The sequence below is a fragment of the Terrapene carolina genome, unplaced genomic scaffold (assembly GCF_002925995.2).
Source record: "Terrapene carolina triunguis isolate 2854851 unplaced genomic scaffold, T_m_triunguis-2.0 Scaffold62, whole genome shotgun sequence".
Classification (NCBI taxonomy): domain Eukaryota; kingdom Metazoa; phylum Chordata; order Testudines; family Emydidae; genus Terrapene; species Terrapene triunguis.
The window spans coordinates 20,360,050-20,371,760 of NW_020664413.1; the positions used below are offsets into that span (position 1 = coordinate 20,360,050).

The following is an 11,711-nucleotide window of genomic DNA, read 5'->3' on the forward strand; positions in this document are numbered from 1 at the left end:
ATCATACTAGCATGACACTCAGGACAGTACCACTGAGACTCTCATTAACAATGGATCACTCATGAATTCATTTATTATCCTATTCGTTTCCAGAGCAACTCCTCCAAGGAGGTCATAAAGTATTTCCAAACAAGAGAGCCATAGACTTAATTTCATAGATTCCAAGGCCAGAAGGGACCATTGTGATCATCTAGTCTGACCTACTAGATAACAAAGGCCATAGAACTTCACCAAAATAAACTTTTCACCACCGCTTGTAAGAAGCAATACTAATATTTGCCAAATGTTGCCACATATCTGCTAGTCTACATAGGAGGGGGAAAGTGTGGTCAGTCAAATATCAATATGCAGTAACTGTTGGTAAAAGCGGTCATTTTTTAAAAATGGAGACTACCCTGTTCCTTTCATATCTGCTCTTGTGCTCCTTCCCAAACAAAATAATCCTATAACTTTAATCTCTCCCTACATTACCCTTTTCTCTCTCCTTATTTCCATTCTCTATTCCATTTGTGTCTGTAGTATTGCGATCACAAATGAATGCAGTACTGAGGGTGAGACTATACCAGCAGAGATCTTTGTCCTGCTATAAGCTCTGCATGAGTGGACCCTTGAAACCATGCAGTCGCTAACTGAAGTGAATAGGGCTCTGCTCAGGTGCAGGAGCTCATGACAAGATCAGGATGTTAAGAGTGCGTGTTCTGCCTTTTGGACCAAATTTTGAGGAGTCTGAGCAGCCACAATTACAATTGCACTATACCAATGTTGAGAGTAGAAAGACTGGGGCAAACTTGTACTTTTAACACGCCGTAAAAAGGGCTCTGAATATTGAGATGCACATGCTGTATTTGTACACTAATTCTGAATTTCACTCATCTGTTTGGTGCTCACTTCTTACTGCCCCAAGAGCAGTCAAAATTAAAATAGTGACATGAAAAATTTCTACAAGGAAAAGAAAACGTTGATAGGGCAACGTAAATTGTAAAGGCTGGAAATTTTGAGTACCCCAACTATTTAACATGTGGGAAAGAAATAAAAAAGGAAATTAAACACATTTAAGTAAAACTCTCCTGTAGATTATTGGATATGAGGGTAACAACTCTATACAAAAAAAATGGAGAAGTAGCAGATTAGCAAACACCAATTCTCAAGAGCAGTATAACCTACAGAGTAAGCAGGTAGCATTATGCACAGGGAGGTTAGTCACAGCTCTTCCAAGACCAGAAAAAAAAATGTAATGGACATAGTTCAGTACATCTGAGCAAGTGCAGGAGAAGCAGGCGATTCAGGTAAGGCTGTACATGCACTCTGATCTGAATAACTTGTTCCAGTTTGAAGAAGTGCAATAATGGGCCATTTGGGTCAGGGCATGAGATTTTGTCTACTCAAAAAAAGTGCTAATAGCTTTGCTCTACTTAATGGTATATTTTATGCTGCTCTCTATACACCAAGATTCTATATATATTCACACACACACACACCCCTCATACATTCTGACAGAAATGGCATACAGCACTGCTGGACTGTTCAGCTACTTCAGTTTGTATCATGACCTCGGAAACCTTGAGTCTGTCGAATACCCTCTCTCTCTCTCTCAGATTTAGCCTTTCATTGTTTTAATAAAAGCATGAGGACATATTGATCTGAAAAGTGGTAAGCATAGCATAGTGCTTTAGTTTTCATTTTTGTGGTTTTAACTTCTTCTGTATCTCTTGTACATTGTAAAATTTCATGATTTTAAATACAACGTCACATTTGTTGTTTATTATTCTTACTGTGACCTACTAAATGTAGGCGTAAACTATTTGGTTTAAAATATTGGCCATAAACAGAATTCAATCCAGAGTTTGATTTTTCACCCCTCCGTCCCAAATCATTTTCATCTGCCTATCCACAATCACCTTTCCATCTCTAAGTTCAAATATAGCTATGCACAAGTAATTCTCACCTTTTTATTACAAAAATAAATAATGAGGCTTCCTCTCTGCACATATATTTCTCAGTTGAATAGCTATTGTAGTTTATTTGATCGTGTCCCTGACCCCTCATAATTCCTTTTTTCTAGTAGGTCAAAGTCGCTACCACACAGCCTGATACACTACATTCTCATTAAGCTTGTTTTCAGGTGAGCTCAAACCTTGTCAGTGCCTGTACCTAGAGTGATAAAACCTAGAGATGTTCACAGCCAAAAGGTACTCTAAAAAGGTACTCTAATCTGAAAATTGATACAGTACATGTCACATTGTGGGATTCTAATTTGCTGAATTGCAATGCCTTCCAAATCACATTTACTGAGTTTGCAAGTGAAAAAAAATTTTTTTTAATTAACTACCAGTTCTACAAACTCAGCCTGGAATCTGAGAGTCAAGCTAGATTCTTTCTGAATTGTCCATCATCAGCACTAGAGATTCTGCAAGCCAAACACTGCCCCTAGTTACATTTATACTACCCCATAGTCTTCAGATTCCGACCTCTGGAAAATCTGAGGGAAAAAAATTATAGGTTTGGACAGATGCAAGGGGAGGACTGAACTTGAAATGAATGGGATTCATAAGTATATTGAAAATAGAAGTTTGTAACCACATCTTGTTTCTGCGTGAACAGGAAAATAATCTAGTCTACTCTCCCACAGATGTGTTAGTTCCGCAGAAGTGCCATTAGTAAACTTTTATTTTATGATTTTTTAAGCAAAGCAGATTTGGTTGCAAATATCCACAGAAAATTTATCTGTTGCATGAGAAGGTGCCGTATTTATTTACATAGTCATTTTTCAGACCAAGACTGAATTTTGGACCTGATTCAAAGTCCACTGAAATCAACAGAAGCCTTTCCATTGTATTCAGGGGGGTTGGATCAGGCCACTAAAGCAAGGGGTGCAAAAATATTTGCATAATTCAAGCTGTGAGGAGTCTCCCTCCTCCAAGCCCCATCCTCATTATTTTCACTTAACCCGCAATGAAAGCAGAAAGTGAGGTGAATTTACTGAATATTAATGTAAAAGCCATCCTGCCCTTACATTTCATATTCTAAATGTAATGAATTCTGTTTCCTTTAACGTAGTTTAACAAATTTTCAAAAATGATTTTTCTTAAACGTCAACAATATTGACACTCAATTTTTCACATTTCCGACCTTTTTAAGTTATCAGTCTATGTTTTAATCAAAGCACTATCAAAATAATAATTTTTCATTTACCAAAAAATGGTTTTAAGAAAGAAAATTAAGTTTTGATAAATGAAAAATTCCAATTATTTTGATAAAAACAAATATTGCTATGTTAAATTGTGAGAAAAGTGGATTGTTTTTAAACCAGCCCTATTTCTGAGACAGTACTGACCCATTGCCTGAATACAAGGGTGACTTTTCTACTGTATCTGCTGTCTTTTGGATGATGTATTGAACAAAAGGTGTCCTAGTTAAGTTGTAATTTCAAGATTTCCTATAAAATGTCAAGTAAATATTCCATAATTCACATTTATTTTTACACAAATACCAACATTGTTCATATAAATTGGGCATTTGCACACACAGTTGTGTGTCTAACTAGCCATGTGTTCACAAAACCATTCTTTTCCCCTGCAATCACAGTATTTGTATGCACGAATGAGGTATTCTTTGAAAATCTGACTCACATTCTGTGAAGTGGTTTGGGATACTTCATGATAGACACACATTGCTGTAAGACTTACTGGTAAGTATTTTCACAACGTGGACAATCTGATGACATTCATTCAAAAGAGTATTTTCAAGAAAGGATGACACGTTAGTAGTTTGATACTTCCAAAGTTTTAAAATTACTCCTAAAAACTGTTTGGCCATACGTAATGGCTATGTAAATATGTGGACAAAAGTGGTCTCTCCCCCCTTCCCCCCCAAAAAAAGTGCATGTCACGTTCAGAGAGGTACCAACATCTCTCTGATATCATCACTGTATTCTTTAAAGACAGGTTTTCAAATGTCTTCATCTAGGAAATGATAAATTAACATTATTCACTTAAAGTATATTATATGTACAAGTGCATGAGGATTTTTTAAGTGCACTTTGTTCTACTGCCAATCTGTTTTGGTGGGGTTTTTTTGTTTGTTTGTTTGTTTTTTTGCAGTCAACAGTACATTCTCCCTTTCTGAAAGAAAGCCTCATAAGAAAAGCACTGCATTTGCAGAGGATAACATCTACATTTTGCTCTTGCATATATATTCCCCTTCCCTCTCCCCAGGACCCCACCCCAAAATTATATATAGATGTATATATAGATATGTATATGTGTGTGTGTGAATATATATACACACACACACCTCTACACAGACCCCCTACATATCCCAAAAGGAACAAAGCTATAACTTCTTATTCTGAAAGTTTTCTTTGTTCATTTCAAGAAAGAGTGAAGAGCTTATGAATTGCCGTTACATAAAAACTCAGTGGTGGTGGAATCCTCAAGGAATTATACATATTCTTATTTCTAAAGTTAAGCTTTATTTCAATAGCACCTATCCTGTTATACTAAAAAGGTAAGTCATTCAATTCAGTGTCATACAAAAGTTAGGAAGTGATATCCTATTGATATAGGAATAAAAACAAGACATAGTCCACCATACCTTGATCTTAGCAGAAGAAGAAATATGTACGCTCTTATTTCTAAAGCATTTCTACTGTATTTCAACAGTATGCAGTTCTGCTGGAAGGCCAAATCATTCAAGATGAAGCAGTGTGTGAAAAGTTATTTAGGGACATCCAACTGATAATAAGAATACATTATAAGGTGTTATATACAGTAGTTGGACCTTTTATTGTAGTAAGATCCATTTCCCCCGCCCCCACAAAAAGAGTTCTACTATATTTTAACCAAATAAGAATGACAATTCAAAGCACCCTACCCAAAGACTAGCATTATCCAATAGTTCAAAAGAAGCAACTCTTTTTCTATTAATTGGATAGACCTAATGACTGCAGAAACAAATATTGGTTGCTGTTTAAATCCTGCTATCTGAGAGATGCATTTTTCTGCTAAGGTCATATGATCAATTGACAGAATCACTTCAGCACAACAGAGGTCACAAACAAAATAAATACAAAGACTAATTCCAATTTTATTTAGATATAGGTAATTATGTTATATATTATATAATTTAAAAGTGCAATAGGAGTGCCTGGTGTTTTACAAGTATCTTGGAAGACAAACTTCCTGCTGTGAGCATCTTTCAATCTAAAAATCACACAGATAATATAGTGAACAACAGACCACTGGCTGCAAATTTTATGGCTTATTATAATTTTCTTTGCATCACTAAGTGCCCTGTGCAATTCCCATTAAATTTAAAAGACTCCCATTGACTTTAATTGGAATTGCATTCATTGGTGCACAATCCTGCATCAAAACCTACTAGCACTGATAGCTGCATCCATTTATAGTTGTCCCAATACCGGATTAGGGTCTTCCACCAGTGTAAACCAAGAGTACATCCACGGAAGTCAAGTACCCATGTAATTCCATTGACTGGTTTAAAAGAACTCAGAATTAGACCTCTGGTTATCTCACTTTGCTAAATATATTAAAAACAGAAAGTTTTGCATTTCAGAAATAGGATACCAAAAAGTACAAAGTAACTTTCATCTGTATGGTTGACAACTAAATCCTTAACTGGAATACAATTGCACATACACATGCTTTACCGGTAATCTTTTTCAATAGATGGCACTTAAGAGCAAAGAAACAATTGCATAGTTACATTGAATGAATATTACATTGGTAGGCTGAGGTATGTAGAGTCATTTAAAAATGGTACTGGATTTTTCAACATAATTAGGTGCTAATTACAAAACAAAAGTAAGGAGAGATTTCATTCCGAAAACCTTATTTTTTATTTCATTTGGGAAAGTGATAATACAGAATAATATCTGAAATAACACAATTTAAGTGAAAAAAGATAACAGAGCAATGTATGTACAGTAACAATGGTTTTAGACATTAGTAAGTTACATTTAATACTTACGCATATTATAACTTTCATTTGTAGCATCCCAAATAAAAAAATATATAATCACAGCCCAAATAAACATGTAGCTGCTGCTAAATTTGCATGTGGAAATGCCAAAAAACCCTATAGGTTTTCAATGTACATGGAAAATAATTTAAGAGAAGAGGATGCATTTTAACCTTTATTCTGTAAAGGCTTGTGCACATGCTAATAGTCCCAAAATCTCCAGGAGGTCTACTCCTGTGAGTAAAGTTAAGTATCTATGTAAATTTTAGCAGGATCGCTACCTTAATCTGGAGCAGGAATAGCTTTAAACCTCTAAGGAATTAAGAAGAGGTTTGGAGGAAAACAAAATTTCTCTACTATATTTTGATGTTAAGACTTTTGCCTTTTATAATTTGTTTTTTGACAGATTTTTTTTCCTTCATTAAAACAAGTAAAACCTATTTGCTTAGCGCAAAGGAGGACATGGCTAGTAGGCTAATTAACATGCATATCCTCTATGAACAAGCCTTCACACACACACTTACCTGATTGTTTTGAAAATGGCAGTATTTTGCACATGTAATTGCATACTCAGCTGGGAGCACACAAGCATTTTACCTACTGCAATTGCACTAGTGAATAAAAATGTTCTTATGGAAATCTTTCACTTATTTTCATTTGCAACTGCATCATTAAGGCATTTCTTTTTTTAAAAAACTGTTGTCCTAAATGCCCTTCTATTTTCTCCCTTCTAGATAACTTTGCTTCTCCAATGATAAATAAATTTTTAGGAGCAAACCAAGCTCTCTGTAAAACTGTTTTTCACAGTAAACAACTGGGAAATGTCACCATGACCTTGTAACCATTGCCTTTGTGGGTACAGTACTGCTCTCTCTATATATTAATAGATATATAGAAATTTAAGTATGACAACAGGCACCTCTATATTAAAGCACTGAAACAGCTTTATTTGAATTTGCCTGTTTTAAGACTGAGACTACTTTACACTGGATTGACAAGGAGCAGCTCCATTTGGCAGAGTAGAGTACAACTATTTTTCCATGTTCTACTTAAAACAGCAAAGTATTAATAAGGTGATTGGAGTCAAGCTTAAAAAACACATTCGCTATGACTATTTGCAGATAGTTTCAGAGCAGAAATCATCTGACTCTTAAACCTGGCAATTACATGCTAAGGTATATTTAAATGTATTGCCAAACTTTAAATGTGATCAAGAGACATTAGGGAAAAACAAACAAACAGTAAATTCCCTTGTACGTGGATTCAAGAGATTTCTAGTGAGGTTTATGAATCTAGAAAGGAGTAGTTTCCATGATAACCCACCCTTCCTGCTTGTGTATCTCATCCCTTGGATCCAAAATAGCTTTAAAAAAAACCAAGGGGAATACATACTTTTTAAACTAAAAATGGGGTAGGGGGAAGTAAATGTGTGCAATGGATTCAGTTATGTGGTAATTCATGAGTTTTAAGTAAACTGACATCTTCTCATTACGGCATCTGTCTGATTCTGTAAAAATTCTGATTTCATGTCTCACGGTGAGCAGAAAAAAAAAAAAGTTGGGCACATGGGATTAGGTGAGAATCCTGCAGTTGGGTTAGGGGAGACATTAAGATGACAAACATTTGTGGGGAGGACGTGAGGATGACATGTCTCCTTCACCACCCTTCAAGAAATTTCATTGATGAAATCATTAAGTACTGCCTTCTGAAACTACAGTACCATCTGATACTCTTAACATAATTACAGGAGTTACCCACTTTTTCTGAAACTCTTCTGCCCATCTATGATAGAGCAGGTAATATATGTACTGTACCTAGACTTGTCACCTGTTATCAGGCATTTTTCCAGCATTTATTGTAGTAGATCTAGCTTTATGGGTAGGAGAACCTCAAGAGTGACTAGTTCCATGAACTTCCTTTAAAATGTTACAATTGAAAACTAAGCCAAAGCTAATGACTTTTCTAAATTAATAAATGAACCTCTTCGCCATAGACCTTGTTTTCTTTTTCCTCCCAATGCTTTTCCATTCCTTTCTATTGTCCCCTATTCTTTTCTTTCCTCTCTTTTCCCCCAACTTCTCTCTCATCTCCAACCGTTTATTATTTATTATATAAAATAGAGCAGTAGTGACCTCATTTTGGTGGCAGAATAGATCTGATAAAATCCAGGATATTTTTCTAGTTCCCTTTCAGTCAATACTGTGACTATTGCATTTCAAATTTGGGAGTTTGGATAAATTGCAACCCATCATGTTTGACAAACTTTAAACATTTAATACAGAAAACCAATTTCTGTATAGTCAGTGCTTTTTACAATATGTCCCAAACATTATCTGACATGAAAATGTAACACCATTTCCAGGTGTGGTACATTCTGAATCACTTATGTTGAGAACATTTGACATTTTTAAACACTATGTCTTTTAAGTCTTAATTTGTACCACACTATGCTTTGATAAGACATGTCATGATGATATGATGACTTACTTGATTCTAAGTGAATCTGATTTATCCTACTCTTTTGGATGGCATGTTTTAGAATGATGTTGCCTTTTTAAAACTGGATTGATTCTAACTTAAGCCAACAGTCCATTTTGGTGTACACTAAATGAATACGAACTATATAACAAAAACAAACATTAAAACAAAAGTTAAAATCAGAATCTTCAGTTCATGAATCAATTGTCATCTGCTAAACTCCAACACTGAGCAGGGTACACCAGGTTAGATTACAATACAGCTTCACAAAATGGTTAATAGCTAAGGTTTTTATTCACAAGATCACTGATGTAGTCAGGCTACTGCTGTTGAAATACACTCAGACTATTTTGTGCAAATCTTGGAAAGTTCTTGAAGTTCTTCCAACAAACTGGCATTAGTGTGATCAAAATTCTTCATATACAACACTGCATCATAGAAACACCATTTGTACCATTCATAAACCGAGCAGAGTCTCCTAGAACCTTTAGTGTTAGGCTATGCAGGTAGCATTATATTGAATGTCAACCTGTTTCTTGCGCTACAGCCTGGCATCTTATGATGCCATGTTTTAATATATACGTTTGTGATCCCACGGTGATACTTGTCTCTTTGCTAGCCAGTCAAGGAGGGTTGCTTTTCCAGCTTGTGGTGTGAACCATCCATTTAATTTTTTAATAGCCAGTCAATTTCCACTGACTTAACAGTTTTGGTAGTCCAATTATAGCAGAAATTTGTGCCTGAAATAATCTATCTAAAGCCATTTGTACTTGTTCAAATGAGTTTTAAACAGTCAGTAAACAAGTCAGTAGCCAATGTGTATGATGTAGAACATTCCAAGTTTCATAATGCACATTCAATGCATCATAGATTTTATTATAAATGTAACTATAATGAATTCCTAGCAAATTGAATATGACAATATTTAATGCTGTCTCATTTCTTCAGTTGTGTACTTTAGAGGCTAAGGAGCTAGAAAGTAATCTGATCTAATGGGTTTTACTGTTTAATAATTCTTGATCTACAGAAAAAACTTTTAGTCAAATCAACATGATAACACTCTTGTGCTTAATAAATACAAAGATGACCTAAATCCTACTTTTAAAAATATTTAATTCAAGCATCATATAGCAAAGTCAGTCTATTAATAGCATCAAATACTGTCAGTATAAGGAACAGTTAAACTTAATTCCAGCCCAAGGGATTCTGTCGTCTTTCATCAAAGACTTCCTAAGACAGGAAAATAGTTACTCTTTCAACTTCTTAATTTTAGTGCCTTGGCTAAAAGGTTCTGTATTCTTTATTACTTAGCTGTGCAGTTTTATTTAGCCCCTCATGAACTTCACACTATTTAAATAAAGTTCAGAAATCAAATGGATGATAAAGTAGTGGAATTGAATAAAAGGATCTCTGGAAATAGTTTTAGAAGCTTCTTTGAAAGGTAGAACCAATCAGCAGTTGCAAAAAAAATACACCACTGACTAGCCTTATAAAACTACTCACAGAAAACCCTCAGCTAGCGTTACCATACAGATTGTATGGTAACACACACACACACACACACACACACACACACACACACACACACCCCTCTAACACAAAGTACATACTTCAATTTTTAACACCATATGGGATAGAAGCATCACAATTCATGCCTGGTTGTTTGTTTGTTTGTTTTTTTATAATGAAGCAATAATTTAAAGTCAATACATAACTGCCTTCATATAAACACTGCCATTAGATCATTCAGTGATCCATTCTCTCCCCATCCCCTCCTATCTGACATTGGTATAAGGTTCATTTATCTGTTTCTAATTAGATCAAAAGCCTGAGCATTATCAGTCAAAATGAGATGATCTTAATAGTCAAGTTTCCATAATGCATAATGATACATTTAATCATGCCCATGTGAACATCGATCGGGTTCAGTTACTGATCTGTGTGCATTTTGCTCTGTTTGCGCCCGAGAGAGGTTACAAAACTTCAGAGAGGCTCTAAAAAAATAAACCCGACGTTCTTGCTTGAAAGTTCACCTCATCTTGGTTTATTCTTGCTTTTGTATGTTTTAGTTAGCTCATTAATGCAATACCCTACTGAGGAGACGATAAAAAAGAAGTTGTGCTTGAAAGTGTATCACTGTTTGTATCTCAAGGTACTACAAGTGCCTGGGCTGCAAAGCTTCAATATAAAATAGGGAGAGAAGGATTATGACCTATTGTTCCTGTGCATAGCCACAGCTTAAACTGTAGCATTCGCTCAGACGCTGGTAGCACACTAGGTACCTTCCCCAGAAGGCTCAGCCTGGATACAGGAAATCAGCCCCGAGAGAATTACAGCACGAGAGATGCTGCTTTGCAGCAGGTAAGGAAGTTACCGAAATACAAGTTGAGGACTGAAAGGTAGATTCGCAGACAGTGTAACCGTTAACAAGAAGAGACCGCAAAGGTTTGCAATGCATTGCAATAAGCAACACAGTCAGAGAGCATCTACTACAGTGAAATCTGATACGAACATCTGCAGAGCCTGTCACAGGCAGCTAAGTCAAATCATAGTCCGCTGTGCACGCAGGAAGATACTTTTCGTGCTGCATGCCTCTACCTGATCTTATTTTTGCTTTTGTACTAACAGCCCTAGAAGCAATGGCAGAGACAAATGTCCCATGCAGCTGAGCTGAGCTGCAGGAGGAAGTTTTAGACACTTCTCCAAATCATCTCAGAGGAAAATAAAGTGTTCTCCTTACCTCGATCGGCTCCCACTGCCAGCACCTTAGCAACAGGAAATAATCCTGAGATCGCTACTAAGGCTAAAAGAAACTCAGACATTGTTGTAGCCGGATTGAAGCGTCCTCCTCTGCCGGGGTTGCTTGGCTGCACACTCAGTAAATCAGCAGCAGCAGCAAGTCTGCAATCGAGCTGCGTAATTTACAAATGTCAATGGGAATTCGTCTGCTAAATGAGCCCAGGCTGCCTCCCTTCTCCCTGCTTTCAGCAGGATTGCGAGGTGTATGTGTGTGAGAGCAGCTTGTGTGTCTTGACTTTTCAATGCAGAGTACGTCTGATCTTACATCACGCAAGAGGGGCAGTGAGATGCCAGAGGATGGGAATTCACTGATTAATCACTGAATCTACCATACACCGCTTTGGTGTCCACATAAATCACCCCTATTACTTAGTAAGAGGCATTTAACACAACAGGAAAATACCACTGCAAATGGAAAACACTACAAATCACAATTATTTCTGCCTCCCTGAAAG

At 36.2% G+C, this 11,711-nt stretch overlaps 1 protein-coding gene across 1 annotated transcript in view; it reads right to left on the reverse strand.

The window, feature by feature from the left end:
- Positions 1 to 11,341, reverse strand: part of LRP1B (LDL receptor related protein 1B) — a 1,279,381-nt gene extending 1,268,040 nt beyond the window's left edge. Inside the window, exon 1 of the mRNA XM_026647738.1 lies at positions 11,198 to 11,341. Coding sequence (XP_026503523.1) covers positions 11,198 to 11,279 — 82 coding nt within the window. The 5' untranslated portion in view covers positions 11,280 to 11,341. The remainder of the gene's footprint in view (positions 1 to 11,197) is intronic.
- Between the last annotated feature and the right edge of the window lie 370 nt (positions 11,342 to 11,711).